This window comes from Zalophus californianus, chromosome 8 (assembly GCF_009762305.2).
Source record: "Zalophus californianus isolate mZalCal1 chromosome 8, mZalCal1.pri.v2, whole genome shotgun sequence".
Lineage (NCBI taxonomy): Eukaryota > Metazoa > Chordata > Mammalia > Carnivora > Otariidae > Zalophus > Zalophus californianus.
In genome coordinates this window covers 19,803,467-19,821,298 of record NC_045602.1, presented here as the reverse complement: position 1 = coordinate 19,821,298, position 17,832 = coordinate 19,803,467, and the positions used below count along the sequence as shown (strand labels likewise).

The window sequence follows — 17,832 nt, the reverse complement described above, 5'->3', positions numbered from 1 at the left end:
CGAATTCAGCTGGTAAATCCATATTCTGTGGATATAAGTAATCATTTTCATGGTGCCAGTTTGAACTCTGAAGAAAAATAAATGCAAGAATCTTTTGTGTCAAGATGAATGATTACAGCCACATTCCCAACTAGAAGATTCTACCACTGCACCCCTCAGGTCCAGGGCATGGGCCTCTCGAGGGGCACGGGGATGGTTTGTGCCGGGACTTACAAAGCGACAATTTCTCTTTAAGCAACTTATCTTCAACTCCCTCACCAACTGCCTGGGACCCCGGAAGCTTCTGCACAGTGGGAAATTATATAAGACCAAGAGCAATAAGGAGCTACATGGATTCCTCTTCAACGACTTTCTGCTCCTGACCTACATGGTCAAGCAGTTTGCTGTTTCCTCAGGCTCTGAGAAGCTTTTCAGCTCTAAGTCCAATGCCCAGTTCAAAATGTATAAAACGGTAAGTGTCGCGTTCCTGGCCGTGGCATCAGGAGCATAACGGGGTGTTTCTGTCACCTCGAGGACCTCCTTCCCAGCCTGAGCCTTTATCCTCGTGGGACTCTCTACACCTGTCTCCAGACGGGTCACTCCCCCTTCCTCGTGTCCCAGGGAGGAGGCCCCAGTGTGGCTGGGCCCTCACTGCCCTCTGGCAGCTGACGGCTGGATTCCAGCTGTGGATTCTGGCCTCCTCCCTGGCAGATATGCCGTGTGATCCCACCTCCGTCCACATTCAGCATCAGGTCTCTGTGAAACTGAAGCTGGAGCCGAGTGCTCAGTGTAGGGATGTGGAAGAGAGACTCTGTCCCATGAGCAGTCATGGACACTCAGAGCTCCTGTCCCCAGGTCAGGAACCTCTGATCTGCCCAAGATGTTTTCTTCCACAAAATGGACACAGTCTCTTTTTCCCAAAGTAGAAGACTCGAGAAGCTCGACCCTTCTCTGCTTCTCAACAAGGCTCTTCGGAACCAAGCTCTCCCGAGATGTAGGCGGGTGGAGGGTTCCGGCCCATCTCACAGCCTGTGTTTTGGCCCTCTTTCAGCCCATTTTCCTGAATGAAGTCTTGGTGAAACTGCCCACAGACCCTTCCAGTGATGAGCCTGTCTTCCACATTTCTCACATTGACCGGGTCTACACCCTCCGAACAGACAACATTAACGAGAGGTCAGTCCTGACCACGTGTGACCTGCCGTGAAGCCTGGACGGCTCCCTCCCATAAGCCACCTCCAGTCCAGGGTCCAGTCCGCTCATTCTGCACCCCAGGCTCTCCTAACCAGTCCTGTCTACCCTAGTCCCACTGGTCAGCCTTGGTGTGGACGTGCCGGGTTACTGCGATCACCTCAGTGTGTGGCCCTGCTCCAGTCTCTCCTCAGGATCTTCCAAAATGGGAGATCCAGCACCTTGCTTCCTACAAAATCCCCCATGCGGCAGTCCGGGCTCCTCCACCCGGTCGCTGAGGCTGTCTGTGTGTGTGTGTGTGTGTCTGTGTGTGTGTCTGTGTGTGTGTCTGTGTGTGTGTGTGTCTGTGTCTTTGTGTGTGTCTGTGTCTGTGTGTGTGTCTGTGTCTGTGTGTGTGTGTCTGTGTCTGTGTGTGTCTGTGTGTCTGTGTGTGTGTGTGTCTGTGTGTGTGTGTGTGTGTGTGTCTCGGCCCCAGCGCCATCCCTCCACCCCCAGGACCTGTGCTCCAGCCAGCGCATCCGCCCTCCTCATGTGCAGCAGCGCAGCTGGGCACCTGTGATGGCAGGCTGGGGGCGTGCCTCCCCCTCTGTGCACCTGCTGCTGGGCCCAGTTTCAGGTCGAGTGTCCCTCTGTGGTGCTGAATTGCTACTGCCGCGGCGCACTGCATCGTCTCCCCCAGGCGCCAGCACCTTGCCAGTGCCTGGCGTTCCATGAGCAGTCAGTGACTGTCTAGAAATTCCCAGCTTGGTCTTCAAACAGCAAACGAGTCTTTCAGTTGAACGAATATCAGGTCTGTGATTGGAAGCTTGTCGAAGCCAAGGTTAGCACAGGAGTGAAGAGCTGAGTGCAGAGCTCCGGAGCTCCCGGGTGAGCCTGGGAGCTGTGTGGGGAAGCCGCCCCATGGCTGTGTTCTTCTCCAGGACTGCCTGGGTCCAGAAGATCAAGGCGGCGTCCGAGCAGTACATCGACACGGAAAAGAAGAAACGGGAGAAAGCTTATCAAGGTAGTGGGTGGTGCCCCGAGGGTTGGAAGCAGCTGCCAGGGGACCCCGGGGAGGGGGAGGGGGAGCGGCCCCCCCCCCCCTCAGGACGCCAGCTGCTGCTCCTGCGGGGAGGGGGCTAAACAGGGACAGCCGGAAGGACCACACTTGCGGGGGGGGATCAGACAGCAGAACCCCCCTCACTGCTGCTGCTGCCCTCAGGGCCTCCCTGAACCCCTACCCACTACACAGATGGGGGCATCCAGTGCCAGCCCTGGGACCTCCCTTCTCTCTGTGGCAAGCCCACTTCTGCTTGGTCCATTTTACTTCACCCAGCTTCACTTCTGTGCCTGTTTGCCTTCAGCTCTGCTCCTCCTCTGCTCCCCGGGCCTCCCCCACGTCCACCCCTGCTCCTCCCTTGACACCGGGGCCTGAATCTCAAGGTTTTCCTCCTCCTCGCCTGCCCTTCACCGCACTTGCTGTCCCCACCCTGTGCAGTTGGCTCCCTCACTTGACACCAGTGACCAAACCCAGGGCGCCACTCGCTCTCCCCCCTGAGCAACCCTCTCCCCCACACACAATGGCAGGAAGTCAAGGCCCCTCCTCCGCTTGTACCTGGAGCGCCGCCCTCGCCTAAGCCTCTCTGTCCCTCGGCTCTCTCAATTTCATGGAAGTCATGCTGGGCTGCTTCCCTGAGCCCACACCCCAGACACACCTGGACTTCTGCCGGACAAATTCTTACCCCACACTCAGGGCGCAGCCCCACTTCTCCCCTCTCCCTCTGCCTCGCCCACACCACTGCCTGATTGAGCAAACCACCTGGGATCACACACTCCCCCCAGGCCTTCCCTGTCCGGTCCTCCCCCTTATGTTCCGCTGCTGTAGCTGCAACTCTGTTTTTTTTATTCAGGTTTCCCTTATTTTGTTATATACTCTTGAAAGGTATGTGTAAATTGGCTTTTGCTGACTGAATCTTATTTTAATGGTATTTCAAATGCTTGCTATTGAAAAATCAATGACTGATTTGTAAAGCATATAACGATCTCTTAAATTGGTAAAAGACATAAATCAGAGTTTTTCTATTCGTTTTGCTTAACATCAATATCTACACATATTGTTGTGCATTTTCTAGATGTTCAATTCTTTAGACATTTATTACTTACTCTGTGCCAAGCCCTGTGCTAGTCCTAACCGGGCCTTCAAAGATTAATATGGCCCAGCCCTGCCTTTGAGGGGAACTGAGTGTAAGGGCCGCGCTGGAAGGGTTGGCAAGAACAAGGGGGGGGGGGGGCCACGTCTCATAGAGAAAGTTTTACATGTCCTAAGGTTTGAAAAATCAGTAGCTCACCAAGCAGCCTTTTTGTTTTTAAACCCTTGAGGGCAAAACCTGCTTAACTTTCTATTTGCCAAGATAATCTGAGTTCACAGACTCATTTTGAGTACACCCTCAAATAGAATAAGGTCTTAAGTGAAACTGCTTTATAAGCTGAAGTGTTTACACGTAACTGGAATGATGGTGGGTGGCTCATAGACGTTGGCACCGGATGGTGAATTTTTACCTTGCCAGTGACGGCTCTTTCTCAGACTTAGTTCTGCCCTGTGCGGAGGTGGCAGTTCCCAACAGCCACCCTATAGCATAACTGTACAGTTTAAATAAGACTTTTGTAGAGGTCTAGCACGGTGCCCAACACAAAGTATTCAATAAATGTTAGCTGCTTTTAAGTGCCGAATGGATATAATGTCTTGTTACTGTTGCCAGTTGCTAGGCGACTGAGGGTAAATGCAAGGCTGAATAAACACCAGCTCTGCAGCAGCCTCTGCTGGGAGAGGAGACTCGGGGACGCTCGGAGCCGGGGATGGTGGATGCCCAGAGGAGGGCAGCGATGGGAGTAAAGCTGGGTGTGCATCTCCAAGGCTGGGTAGGCTGCAGACAAGCAGAGATAGTGGACAAGGTGTCCCAGCAGGTGACACAGCCTGGGCAAAGGCAGAGCAGCCAGATGCTGGTCGGCCAGGCCCAGTGCCGTGGCAGGGGACACTGTGAGTGTTAGGGTCAGTTAGACAGACTGTATCTACAGCTCAGTGTCCGGTGCGCTACCTGCAGGCTCAGGGAAGAACTTAACAGGGCTTGTCTTCCTCTCTTGCAGCTCGCTCTCAAAAGACTTCAGGCATTGGGCGTCTGATGGTGCAGGTCATCGAAGCTACAGAATTAAAAGCCTGTAAACCGAATGGTAAATGCTTCTTTCATTCAACAGAAGTGGTAACTGCCCTGTTCTTTGCTGATGACTCTTCTGAACGTTGAATAACAGGACACTTAAAAAAATCAGTGTTTCCAGTGCCTCTAAAATGGTTGTTGGACCAATGTTATCATCAGTGTGTTTTCCCAGTAAGCTCCAGTGCCTCCCTCCTCAGCGCGTCAGAGTCGAAGCCACACTGACACTTGCCCAGGCTCGTGGGGAACAGTTGGGGCCCTGGAGCCCGCACGGTTGCTCCCAGGCTCACGGTGCTGTCAGCACCGGGGACGCGGAGACTACCAGGCACATCTGGGCCCCCACACAGTGGCTCCTGCTCTTGTGGTTTGGATCCCGCTTCTGCTCAAGGAAGGCGCTGGTGTCATTTATTTTACCTACACATGCCACATGCGTCTTTGGTTTGTTTTTGTTCAGGAAAGAGCAATCCATACTGTGAAATCAGCATGGGCTCCCAGAGCTATACGACCAGGACCCTCCCGGACACGCTCAATCCCAAGTGGAATTTTAACTGCCAGTTCTTTATTAAGGATCTCTACCAAGACGTGCTGTGTCTCACCATGTTTGACAGAGACCAGTTTTCACCAGATGGTAAAGTATAACTCGACCAGGGAATCCGAAGTTTCCCCAGTACTCTAGAATTTGGGGTCTAGGTCCAGGGCACTTGGCTTTATTTTTACCCCGTGACACCTAAGGAAAAGGACACGGGCCCGTGGGCACCCGCAGCTCCCGTGGGAAGCAAGGCTAGGGAGGGGGTGTCCTCTCAGGGGCAAAGGGTGGCCTCCAGGGTATTTCCATTATGGACCCCAGTCCCTCCCAGCACCTCCTGAGTGGCTGACCCATTCTCTGGAGCCCAATGAGGCAGTTTCCCTCCTGCACACCCCTCATTCTGCACGCATCCAGTCACAGTAACAGCCGTTAAGCTGGATCTGAAAGTTTTAAGAATGTCTTCAGACACTCTTCCTGGGGTAGTTTTCTTTAACGGCTTTTATAAAGAAGAAACTTTGACTCTCGCATGTCTGTTCACCAGATTTCCTGGGTCGTACTGAGGTTCCAGTGGCAAAAATTCGCACAGAACAGGAAAGCAAAGGCCCCACAACCCGCCGACTCCTGCTGCACGAGGTCCCCACGGGGGAGGTCTGGGTCCGCTTTGACCTACAGCTTTTTGAGCAAAAAACTCTCCTGTAGGAACCTCAGGGATCTGCCCAAAAGGCTGGGGCTAGAGCCAGATGGACGGTGCTGCACCTGGGCCGAAGGAGCACCGCCGGCTTCATCCATCGTGGGCCACGCACGCCGGGGCTATTTTCTTGCACACTAAATTGCTAGCAATCTATGCAAACATGATCTTTCCTATAAATAAACCAAACCCATAGCACAGTGCCTTGTATTAGTGTTAACATCTTTGGCTGTTTTTAGATGCCAGGGTTTCCATTTTCAGGGCTATAAAAAGTATTAAGTGGAAATGAGGCATCAGAACACCAGACGCTACCCCATGGTCGAACGCGCCCAGGGCGGGTGGTTCTGGTGATGCTGTAGTACCCCGTGCCGGAGGCCTGTGTCGGGCCACAGGCGCTCCGGAGGTGAGGACCGGGGAGTGTGGGCACAGCCTCAGGCTGAAGTCTGTCTACTCTGTGCACTGAATGAAAACACAGACTTGATCATTTTATTCCCGATTAGATTTTATCATCTCTGCTGAGACAATAGAGTTTGAAATGTAAAGGGGAAAGCTTGATTTACTTTAAATACTGTGAACTCTAATGATATGGAAATATTTTTCAACTTTAATTTTCTGAAGTATAAATTATTTATGTAAATTCCTCATTTTGCCTATTTCATAGGACGTGCATCTTTAAGCTTTATCATTGCCAATATGTACAGAAAGAATAAAAATATAAGTTTATGAATGTAACTTCTTTCAAAGTTTGACTGATTTAATTTCCACCTGAAAGGCTCTTAAAAGGTAAGTTCAGGATGCTTGCGTGGCTCAGTCGTTAAGCGTCTGCCTTCGGCTCAGGTCATGATCCCGGGGTCCTGGGAACAAGCCCTGCATCGGGCTCCCTGCTCGGCGGGGAGCCTGCTTCTCCTGCTCCCCCTGCTTGTGCTCTCTCGCTTGCTCTCTCTCTCTCAAATAAATAAAATCTTTAAAAAATATAAAAATAAAAGGTAAGTTCAGGGGTTGCTGGTAATGAAACCAAATTTCCTTTCTGCGAGGGCGGCAAAAACCAAGGGCAGCATGGGGAGGGGGAGTGCCTAGGAGACCCTGCAGCCTCGTCTTGACTCTCACTTGCTCTAGGACTCTGGCACATTTACCTACTGTTTCTGGGGCTTGGTTATCTTTGGTGGTGAGACTGCTGACCTCTGTGGGAGCAAGACCCTTTGAGTCCTTCTGCTTGCCAGGTGAGCAGGAACCTGAGAGGTAACTTAGAACAGACATTACACATCCTCAGCAGGCCCTCGGCCTCCAGCTCCAGCAGCACCTCTCTCTCCCCCTCCCCCGTCCTGTCAGAGCCACATCTACACCGTCCGAGCTGCTTGTTTGGGCTCTGGATTTTGAAGTATGCAATTTGTTTTGAACATAACATTGACAAAAATAAGTTCTTACCCACTAAATCCCTGGGTTAATGAGCACAGCTGGAAAGAGTGGTCTTTTGGAAAGAACCACACAGGCTGCAGGTAACCTGATTCTCAGGGAGCTGGAAGAACAAGAAACATTCAGACGTCCCTCCACCCCAGTCCCCATTTCTGTCTAAACATAATCACTGGGCAAAGAAAGGCTGGAAAACAGAATTCAGAATATTCAAGTAAAAAAAAAAAAAATCATAATTCCAGGTATTAATCCTGGACGCTGACTTGTTAAAACTTAGATGTAAAAGAAATATGGCCCAGTGTCAACAGAAGAGACGCCACTCAACATGTGAAACCAAAACAACTGGATATATTAATTAAGGAAAAGTTTGGCCAGTCAGGCACAGCCTCACTTATCTCCTAGAGGATCTCCCGTAGGGTCTTGAAGCAAGTTTTGTGTTGGTTTTGGAGGCAGGTATGGGCCGATGTCCAAGTCTGCGTCTGACTGGACTTCCAAAGCCTGAGACTGTCACTGATGGGTCGTGCTGGTTTAAAACCAGTCCTGGGGTTACTTGTGACCGGAGCTACAGAATAATCCTTTTCTCAAGATGGTGAGGACTTGAATTCTCACTGGGATGAACTGTGGCTAGAGCCATTTCTCCATGTCTACATATGTCCGGGTTCTCTTCAGATTCAGGACAGAGGAGCCTGGAGGATGTGAGTCAGACAACTTCTCTGAAACTTCAGAGGACATTCAATGTCTGTACTCCCAGCAACACCAGTCACCTGCTTTGACCTGCCCCTGAAAAAATCAAGTTCTCTCCTGACTGAAACGTGAGCTTGATTTTCTGAAGGGTGAGGGAACGGAGTGTGCCTTTAGGCTACTTGCATCCCCCGGGGAAGGACTGAGCAGACCCGAGGGATGCCCAGCAACGCCCACCCCACCCCCGAGCTCTTCAGGATCAGGATGCTGTGGCACACCAGCAGGATAACCACCCTCTGAAAGGGACCCAGATCCTGAGCAGTTTGACGCACGTTACAGGGGTGAGGAGGGAGTGTGCTCTGGTGATCAGACCAGTACTTCGGCACCGGAGGGCCTGGACTTGGAATCGAGAACGCTGCCACGCCGACCTTGAACAAGTTACTGAACCCCTCTGAGCTTCATGTAACGGGAGATAATACTACTATCTTGCTGTGAAGACTTTTACATGAATATAAAATACCTCACCTAGTTCACAACAGGAGCTCCATAAACGGTAACTATTACGATGTGCTTATTTCTTGCACTATCTTACACATCTGGAGACAGAAAAACCGGTCGGCAGCATTTTCACTGTGGCGCAGACGCTACAAACCAAAGCTCAGCGAAGCTTTATGGCCAGTGGCCTCCCTGCAGACGGCACGGTTCCCGGCAGCCCCACCCGCGCCGCAGCTACAGGGAGGCCGGTGCCGCCCCAGGGCCTCTGCCCTCGTCACTCCCCTCTCCACGGGCCGTCCCCAGCCGCCCAGGACCGCGGTCTGTGCTGTCTGCTTCCTCCAACCTATGAACAGAGGGAAGCGCTGAGTGGAGGGAGAGGGGCTGACGGGGGAAGGAAGGCCTCGGAGGATCCCCCCCAACACTCGACCCTCCTGCCTGAGCTGAGACCTTCCAGGCAGCCCTCTCCTCGCCTCTCCCCTGCTCTCTGGCTTCTGCAATGCTCAAGTCCTATGTCTTTGGACTCCACACGGTACCAACCTTTCTGTGCTGGGACAGAGATGACCAGCTGTCCACAAAACACTTGCTCTCCCTGCCGCTGTGCTCAGAGCAGCAAGGGGCTGCTTTTCCCAGCACACTACCCCCCAAGGTTAGGGACAGCCATGTGACTGTCCTCGCCAGTTGGCACATGCGCGACCTGGCCCGCCCACCCTCCCCGGGCAGCACTCCTCCATGGCCTCTTCCCCTTTCAGGTGGACAGGAATGAGTGCCCCAGAGCAACCTTGGAATCTGGGCAGTGAAGATGACAAAGGTCCCCTCAGCCAGAGTCCCAGAGACTGCATGGAAGAGGGACAGCCCGCCAACCCGCCCTGTTCTGGCACCTGAGCAAGAAATAAATTTCTGTGGTGTGTAAAACACACTCCGTTTTTTGCCTCTTGTGGCAACAGCAGTCAGGCTCCCCTGCCAGGAGGGCAGAGCTGACCACCGTCCCGTTCAGAACCGACTAAGGGACTTGGCTCTCAGAATTATTCCCAGAAGAAATTGCTGAAGGGGGCGCCTGGGCGGCTCAGTTGGTTAAGCATCTGCCTTTGGCTCCGATCATGATCCCAGGGTCCTGGGATCGAGCCCCGCATCGGGCTCCCTGCTCAGCGGGAAGCCTGCTTCTCCCTCTCCCACTCCCCCTGCTTGTGCGCTCTCTCCTCTCTCTCTCTCTAATAAATAAAATCTTTCAAAAAAAATTTTTTTTTAAATTGCTGAGGAGAGTGGTATGGAAACTTAACCATATAAGGAAAATCCGTTTCTCTCTGAGAGACCGGGGAAAACAATGGGCTTGGGTAGGACCTGGGTCACAAAATATCTAACAAGAATTTCGTGCTACAGAGAACTAGTCCCTCGTCCTCCGGAGGGACTCTCGCCTTGTGCTGGAGGCGAGAGTGGGGCATTTGGTGAACACAAAGATCCACTGCACTCCAGTCAGTCATGAACCCCTTAGAGTTCCCAGGCCCCTGGAGGCTTCTCTGGAAGCATCCTCACCCTCAGGCCTTAGGATACAGGATGTGGGAGAGGATGGAAGGGAAGATGTGCCAATCAGATTGTGAGCTCACGGTAAGAAACCTGTGTGTGGAAAATGCTTACATATAACATAACTTTCATGTATCTAAACCATCATGTGGCCTAATTTTTAGTATAAATTTCATTTCAGAGGATTCCCACCTATTGTGACTACACTAAGGAGAACAAATTTTTCTGGTCTGGGTTGGATGTCTAAATGGTAGAAAAATGGCAGATGAGCAAAAATTCCAGAAAAAAATGAGAAAATTTTAGAGGGCAGAACTCCATGGCCAGGGTTTCTCTCCTCTTATAAGGGCACAATCTGTCCCCCAAAAGCAGGGTCCAGGATTCCCCAACATGGCTCCTTTTCTGAGTTTCCAGACCCCAGGCTCCCTGCCAAAAGCTGTCCCATCTATGCAGCAGCACCAAGCCCAGATGCAAACCCATCATTTCTTGTGCATTAAATGAAGCCTCATCTTCCTCCTCTTTTTCACTCCTTTCCTTGGCTCCTGCCTCCTCTGCCCTGGGGAACCCATGTGAGAAGGAGGGATCTGTCAGTGGCTCAGATTCCACAACCAACGTCTGCTCTCTTGTGCCTGCTGCAAGCGTACGCCATCCCCAGCCCCGCTCCCCCCAGATCTCGTCCACTCACCACACAATTCTTCTCGTCCCTTTTATTCTCCTGGCTGAGCTTCGAGGAATGAAACATCCTTTCAAAAACAATCTGACTCAGGTCAGTAGTCTTGTTCTCTTTATCGGGTAGACATTTCTTTCCTGAATAGGTAAGTTTTTCAGAACTGCAAAAAACAAAACAAACAAACAAAAAAAAAAAAACACAGAAAAAAAGGTATCTCAACTCCATACAGAATTGTATTGTTCAATAATTGTCTGAAAATTAATTTTGCAAACTCAGTACTCCCTTCTTGAAAAGGAAGGACTGAGTGGACATCACTTGGTGGCTGCCCACCAATCAGTCTGCCCCACGCACACCTCTGCTGACACAACCATCAGACAGTCGTGTGACCCTTGTCTGCATGTGGCTGAGGTAGCCGGTCCAGGGCTTCCGTCCCTACGGTTATACGTGGCACAGGACGGCTCTCAGGCAGTCCCGGAGAGCTCAAACCAGAAACTCAGGCAGGCGCAAGGCATCTATTTTCCAGCACACGCACAAGAAAGCAGAGAAAGTCAGTGTGCAGAGAAAGGAAGCAGGTTCACAAAGAAGCTCTGATGAAAGCCACAAAGTCCCAAAGAGGAAAGGACATGGCTCTCAGTCCTTACGTAGCCTGGCTGTCCTCATGACTGCTATAGTCTGAATGTGTCCCCCCAAAATTCATATGTTGAAACTTAACCCCCAATGTGATAGGATTAGGACATGGGGCCTTTGGGGGCTGATTAGGTCACGAGAACAGAGCCCTCATGAATGAGTGCCCCTATAAAAGAGGCCCTAGAAAGCTCCCTTGCCCCCCTACCATGTGAGAACACAGCAAGAAGGTGCCATCTAACAACCAGGAAGGGGGTCCCCACCAGATGCCGAATCTGCCAGCACCTTGATCTTGGACTTCCCAGCCTCCACAACTGTGAGAAATAAATTTCTGTTGTTTATAAGGCCCCCAATCTCTGGTATTCTGTTATAGCAGCCAAATGGGCTGAGACACTGACCGTAGCTTTGTAACGGACCATTGCTCTCTAACCTACCAAGGCTCCTCCCACTCCCCCTGCCTTTTTTTTTTTTTTAACTTAAGAAGGATTCTGCTTTTTGTAATTAAACTGTCTCTGACTAACATAGCCATCTTGCCTTTAAGTCCTTTTCTTACCTTACTGAGCAGCCATGTGGAGGCACCTCTGGGTGTGTCCTCCCAGAGGATCTCCCCAGGGCTGCCCCCATTCCTGCCCTGGGAAGCCCAGGCCTATCTAGGCATATAAGCCTTCTCCTCCACTCCTCCACATCCTTCCTTCCTTCCTTCCTCCATTTCCTTCCTTCCCTCCTTCCTTCCTTCCTTCCTTTCTCCATTTCCTTCCTCCCTCCCTCCCTCCCTTCCTCCCTCCCTCCCTTCCTCCCTCCCTCCCTTCCTCCCTTCCTTCCTTCCAAAAGCATTTACTCATCCTCTACTGCATTCCAGCTAAGTGCTGGGAACACCACGATAAAGACAACACAGTCCCTTCCCTCAGTGGGCTTGCTGGGGTAAGAAAAGGCAGATGGAGGGTGTGGTGGCATATCCCCACATGACACTTCACTCTCTTGCCTGGATTGGGATGGCCAGCAATGAAAAGAAGGGGCAAAGGCAGGAACCAATGTGGCAGTTCAGGTAGTTATAACGGTGCTGACTTGACCCAGATATTTTTGTCGTTTATTCATGTATCTTTTCTTTAAGGGAAAAGGATTCTGTAGATGAAGACAGAAAGGGTGGCAGGGTCCAGACAGCACCTAATGTGCTATGTTAAGAACCTGGACGTTATTGGAAGGGCTATGGGAAAATACTGAAGGGCTTTCAGTTGGAGAGGGTTGATCACTTCAGAGAGATTTCTCTAGCTGCAAGGTGGAGAATTCACTAGAGGACACCAGACTAAAGGAGCTGAGGAGCAAGAAAGTGGGGGAATGAGGAAATAAAGGCTTTGTCTCACTGGGGGGATAGGGAGTTGTATAATTATTAATGTTTAAATTAAAACTGTTAAAATTTATAAAGAAGCCAAGGAAGCAGAAATAAAACATAAAATTTCCAAATCAGAAGGGGAAACAGAAAGCAGCACTGTTCAATCCAGCAAAACTCAGGGTGAGAGACAAAAAGGAAATATCAAGAGAGCATGACAGGACTTCTATTTTTTTGTGTAGAACTTACAAGTTTGCACAGGCCAACACTCCTGCTGCAACAACTAGAAAAGCAGATATTTACCACCACCCCTAGAAAAAAAATTCCAAATTTTAAAGTCATTGGACAATTTCAGAGAGGAGAGATCTCTTTCAGAATGAGCTGGCCATCCCTGGCTATTTTCTCTGCTGAGGGAATTTGCCAACCTCGGGTAGCAAGGTATGGACTGATTCCTGCATGATCCCAGCATATCTTTGGTGGATTTTTTCTCCCAGGCCTGGTTGTTATCTTGGCAGGTAGATAATTAACCTTGTTCTCAACATCTTCCTCCCAGTGGTAGGCAAGTGCATTGAGATAGGGTCCCCGTGCGGGATGGAGACCCTCCAGGCCCTGAGTCCAGACAGCCTTCCCCAAATCTATCTGAAAAAGAATCAAATAAAATGCTAGAGCTATAAAAATAAAACACCTGAAAATAACACACTGATGGGTTTAACAAGAGATTATTAGACACAACTGAAGAGATAATTAGTAAAATATCTAGAATCAAGTATACAGTAACAAAAAAAGATGGAAAATACACAAAAAATGGTAAGAAACAGTGAGGATACAGTGACATAGTGAGAAAATCTAAAATATGTTTAACTGGAGTACCAGGAAGAGAGGAGAGAGAGAATATGGCAGAGGTAATAAAGAGAAAATGAGAACTACCCAGAATTGATTAAAGACATCTATTTACAGGTACAAGAAAACCTATGAATTCCAAGTAGGATGAATAAAAAGAAATTCACATTTAGAAACATCATATAAAACTACAGAATGAATCAGACAACAAGAAAATGTTTAAAGCCCCCAGAGAAAAAGACAATTTCGTCAAAGGATCAACAGTGAGACCAGCAGCTGAGTTCTCAACTGAAAGAGCAGAAGACAGTGGGATAGGAGGAAAGGGAAGGTGGTGGTGGAGGAAGACTCTAGGCTCACCTTGTCCCACAAATACAACTAGATAACTATCAAATCATCCTAAATACCCCAAAAATCAACCTGAAGACTGACAGAACAACTTCCACAACTGAAGGTAGAGAAGAGGCCACATCAAAGAAGGTAGGAAGTGCAGAGACACTGTCTGGGAAAGTAACAGATCGTGGCTGGTGGGAAGGGAGCTATGGTGGTGGAGAAGGATGAGAGCCAGACTAACAGGGGGAAACAAATCCCTATAGTAATTGGCTTGGAAAACAAGAGGGGCTGAATTTCATGAGTTCTTGCAAGCAGTGGGACTTGAAGCCTGGAGTTCTAAAAGTCAGCATACTTGGCTCTGGGAGAACTTGGAGGACATTGGGGGTGCTCTTGGAGAGAAGTTAGGGGAAACAGCCTGCAGATATATAGTATGGAAACAGTGATCTGAAGAGCACCTGGGGCACACAGTGAGGAGATTAGCTGTTCATCTCAGAGCGTGTCCCAGAGGGGCAGCATTCACAGAGAGATGCCTCAAGGAACCGAGGAACCAAGGAACCGGCAGGCACCATTTCCCTCCTGTACCCCTCGGAATCAGCACAGAGCCACCTGTGGGAACCAGTGCAGCAGTGACCCTCTGCCCCACCCCATGCTCCAGTGGAACTGCCCTTTCTGAAGTCATGCCTCCCTTAGTCCCAGTGCAGCAGGCCATCTCCCCCACAAGACGGGCACATACTTCTACCCACACCACATCTCCCGACCTGGGAGCTTTGCAGAGACTCAATTCCAGGGCAGTGGTGGCAGGTCCCATTTAACAAGCAGACCAGAGACCACCTAGCTAAAATATACCACATTCAGACCAGGGACCAAACATGCCCACAACAGGCAAAGAGAGCCTCTGGAGATGACTGGCCTGAAGGATAAAGTAGTCAGGACAAAAGAGCAGAGTACACACACCACACACTGGAGACACTTCCAGAAGTGCCAGGCCCTGGGGAACAGGAGACACTACAAAGCAGGGCACTATAGACCTCTTCTTCATAAGACCATTACCTTCAAGAACAGGGTATGTAGTTGACTTTCCTAACACACAGAAACAAGCATAGAGTCTTAGACAAAATAAGAAGACAGAGGAATTTGTCCCAAATGAAAGAAAAGGACAAGACCACAACCAGAGATCTAAACAAATGAGATAAGTAACATGGCTGATGGAGAATTTAAAGCAATGATCATTAGGATACACTCTGGACTTGAGAAAACAATGGAGATATCTGTGAGACCATTAACACAGAGATAAGGAATAACATTGCAGAGATAAAGCGCTCAATAAACACAATGAAACACACACTTGATGGAAAGAACAGCAGGAAAGAAAAGCAGAGGAATGAATTAATGACCTAGAAGACAGAGTAATGGAAAATAATCAAGCTGAACAAAAGAGAGAAAAAAGAATTAGGCAAAACAAGAAGAGACTTAGGGAACTCAGTGATTCCATCAAACATAGTAACATTTGTAGTACAGGACTCCCACAAGAAGAAAAGAAAAAAGGGCATGAAATTTATTTGAAGAAATAATAGCTGAAAACTTCCCTAATCTAGGGAAGGAAACAGATATCCATAACCAGGAGGCACAGAGAACCCCCAACAAAAATCAACAAAAGTAGATCCACCCCAAGACATATCGTAATTAAAAGGGCAAAATACAGTAATAAAGAAAAAATATTAAAAGCAGAAATACAAAAGGAGACAGTTACATACAAAGGAAACCCCATAAGGCTATCAGTGAATTTTTCAGCAGAAACCTTCCAAACAAGAAAGAGTAGCATGATATATTTAAAGTGATGAATGGGAAAAACCTGCAACCAAGAATATTCTATCCAGCAAGGCTAGGAGGAGAGAAAAGAGTTACCCAAACAGGGGTGCCTGGGTGGTGCAGTTGGTTAGGTGTTTGACTCTTGATCTCAGCTCACGTCTTTTTTTTTTTTTTTTAAGATTTTTATTTATTTATTTGAGAGAGAGAGAGAGCATGAGCGGGGTGAGGGGCAGAGGGAAAAGCAGACTCCCCACTGAGCAGGGAGCCCAATGCGGGGCTCAATCCCAGGAACTCCAGGATCATGACCTGAGCCGAAGGTAGACACTTAACTCACTGAGCTACCCAGGCGCCCCATCAACTCAGGTCTTGATCTCAGGGTCCTGAGTTCAAGCCCCTTGTTGGGCTCCATGCTGGGCATGGAGTTTACTTAAAAATTTAAAAAAAAAAATTTTTTTCCCAAACAAAAACCAAAAGAGTTCATGGCCACTAAACCAACCCAGCAAGAAATACTAAATGGGACTCTTGAGTGGAAAGACCAAAAATGACAGTGTGAAGGCAGGAAACACAAAAGCAGTAAAAATGAATATTTCCATAAAAAATCAGTCAAGGAACTCACAAAATAAAAGGGTGTATAAAATACGACACCATATACTTAAAACATGGGGAGGAAACAAACTATCCTGAAAAATACATAAGGAACTTCCAAATGCATTCTATGAAGCCAACAATACCCTGATACCAAAACCAGATAAAGGCACCACAAAAAAAGAGAACTATAGGCCAATATCTCTGATGAACATAGAGGCAAAAATCCTCAACAAAATATTAGCAAACCAAATCCAACAATACATTAAAAAAAATTATTCACCACAATCAAGTGGGATTTATTCCTGACATACAGATGAACTAACAGACATGTGAAAGATGTTCATCATCACTTATCATCAGGGAAATGCAAATCAAAACTACAATGAGATGTCACCTCACAACTGTCAGAATGGCTAAAATTATAACAACACAGGAAACAAGTGTTGGCAAGGATGCAGAGAAAGGGAAACCCTCTTACACTGTTGGTGGGAATGCAAACTGGTGCAGCCACTCTGGAAAACGGTATGGAGGGGCCTCAAAAAGTTAAAAATAGAACTACCTTATGATCCAGCAATTGCACTAGTGGGTATTTACCCAAAGAATAGAAAAACATTAATTCAAAGGGATACATTGGTCCTGGGACCTATATTTACAGATTTATAGCAGCATTAATTACTATAACCAAGATATGAAAGCAGCTCAAGTGTCCATTGATAGATGAATGGATAAAGAAGATGTGGGGGGGGGGTGTGTGTGGGAGGGAGAGAGAGAGAGAGAGAGAGAGAGAGTGTGTGTGTGTGTGAGTGTGTGTGTGTGTGTAATGGAATTATTATTCAGCCATAAAAAAAGAATGAAATCTTGCCATTTGCAATAACATGGATGGAGCAAGAGAATATAATGCTAAGTGAAATAAGTCAGAGAAAGACAAATACCATACGATTTCATTCATATGTGGAATTTAAGAAGCAAATGAGTGGGGCGCCTGCGTGGCTCAGTCGTTAAGCGTCTGCCTTCGGCTCAGGTCATGATCCCAGGGTCCTGGGATCGAGCCCCGCATCGGGCTCCCTGCTCTGCGGGAAGCCTGCTTCTCCCTCTCCCACTCCCCCTGCTTGTGTTCCCTCTCTCGCTGTGTCTTTCTCTGTCAAATAAATAAATAAAATCTTTAAAAAAAAAAAAAAGGAAGCAAATGAGCAATGGGGGAAAAAAGAAAGAGAGAGAGAGAGACAACCCAAACCCAAGAAACAGACTCTTAACTATAGGGAACAAACTGACAGTTACCAGAGGGGAGGTGGGTTAGAGGATGGGCTAAATAGGTGATGGGGATTAAGGGGTACACTTGTCAAAATGAGCACTGGGTGATTAAAATACTTATTAAAAAATAAAAATCCTGTGGGAAAAAGTCTTTGAAGTGGTTATCATAGGAAGACGATAGATAGATCAATCTGCTATTAGTAACACCTACTGGAAAATTTGGTTAATGCACCGGGACCATCTTTTTTTTTTTAAGATTTTATTTATTTATTTGAGAGAGAGAGAGTGGGAGAGAGCACAAGAGCAGGATGAGGGGCAGAGGGAGAAGCAGGCCCTCTGCTGAGCAGCGAGCCCGACGCGGGGCTCGATCCCCAGTCTCTGGAATCATGACGTGAGCCGAAGGCAGACAGTTAACTGACTGAGCCACTCAGGTGCCCTGGGACCAGCTTTTAAAAGTGGGGTGCTAGCTCAGTCAGTTAAGTGACTGCCTTCGGCTCAGGTCATGATCCCAGCGTCCTGGGATTGAATCCCACATCGGGCACCCTGCTCCGCGGGGGGTCTGCTTCTCCCTCTCCCTCTGCCCTTCCCCCCTGCTTGTGTGCTCTCTCTCTCTCAAATAATAAAATCTTTTAAAGAAAAAAAATTTTTAAATGGGGTTCTATCCTACAGGTGTGAATGGATTTTCTTATCAAGTTCCTATATGTTGATTAAAACCATCTTCTG

At 48.6% G+C, this 17,832-nt stretch overlaps 1 protein-coding gene across 7 annotated transcripts in view; it reads left to right on the top strand.

The window, feature by feature from the left end:
• The window catches only part of ITSN2 (intersectin 2), a 139,888-nt gene extending 133,593 nt beyond the window's left edge, over positions 1-6,295 (top strand). For 5 of the 7 annotated variants that reach the window (XM_027621651.2, XM_027621656.2, XM_027621652.2 and 2 more), the window contains 7 exons: positions 236-451; positions 1,031-1,152; positions 2,088-2,170; positions 4,291-4,374; positions 4,810-4,983; positions 5,423-5,472; positions 5,581-6,295. In XM_027621651.2, coding sequence (XP_027477452.1) covers positions 236-451; positions 1,031-1,152; positions 2,088-2,170; positions 4,291-4,374; positions 4,810-4,983; positions 5,423-5,472; positions 5,581-5,718 — 867 coding nt within the window. In that variant the 3' untranslated portion in view covers positions 5,719-6,295. Of the gene's footprint in view, positions 1-235; positions 452-1,030; positions 1,153-2,087; positions 2,171-4,290; positions 4,375-4,809; positions 4,984-5,422 lie in introns of all 7 variants that reach the window. The other 2 variants (XM_027621654.2, XM_027621657.2) reach the window with 1 other exon arrangement.
• The last annotated feature ends 11,537 nt before the right edge of the window (positions 6,296-17,832 follow it).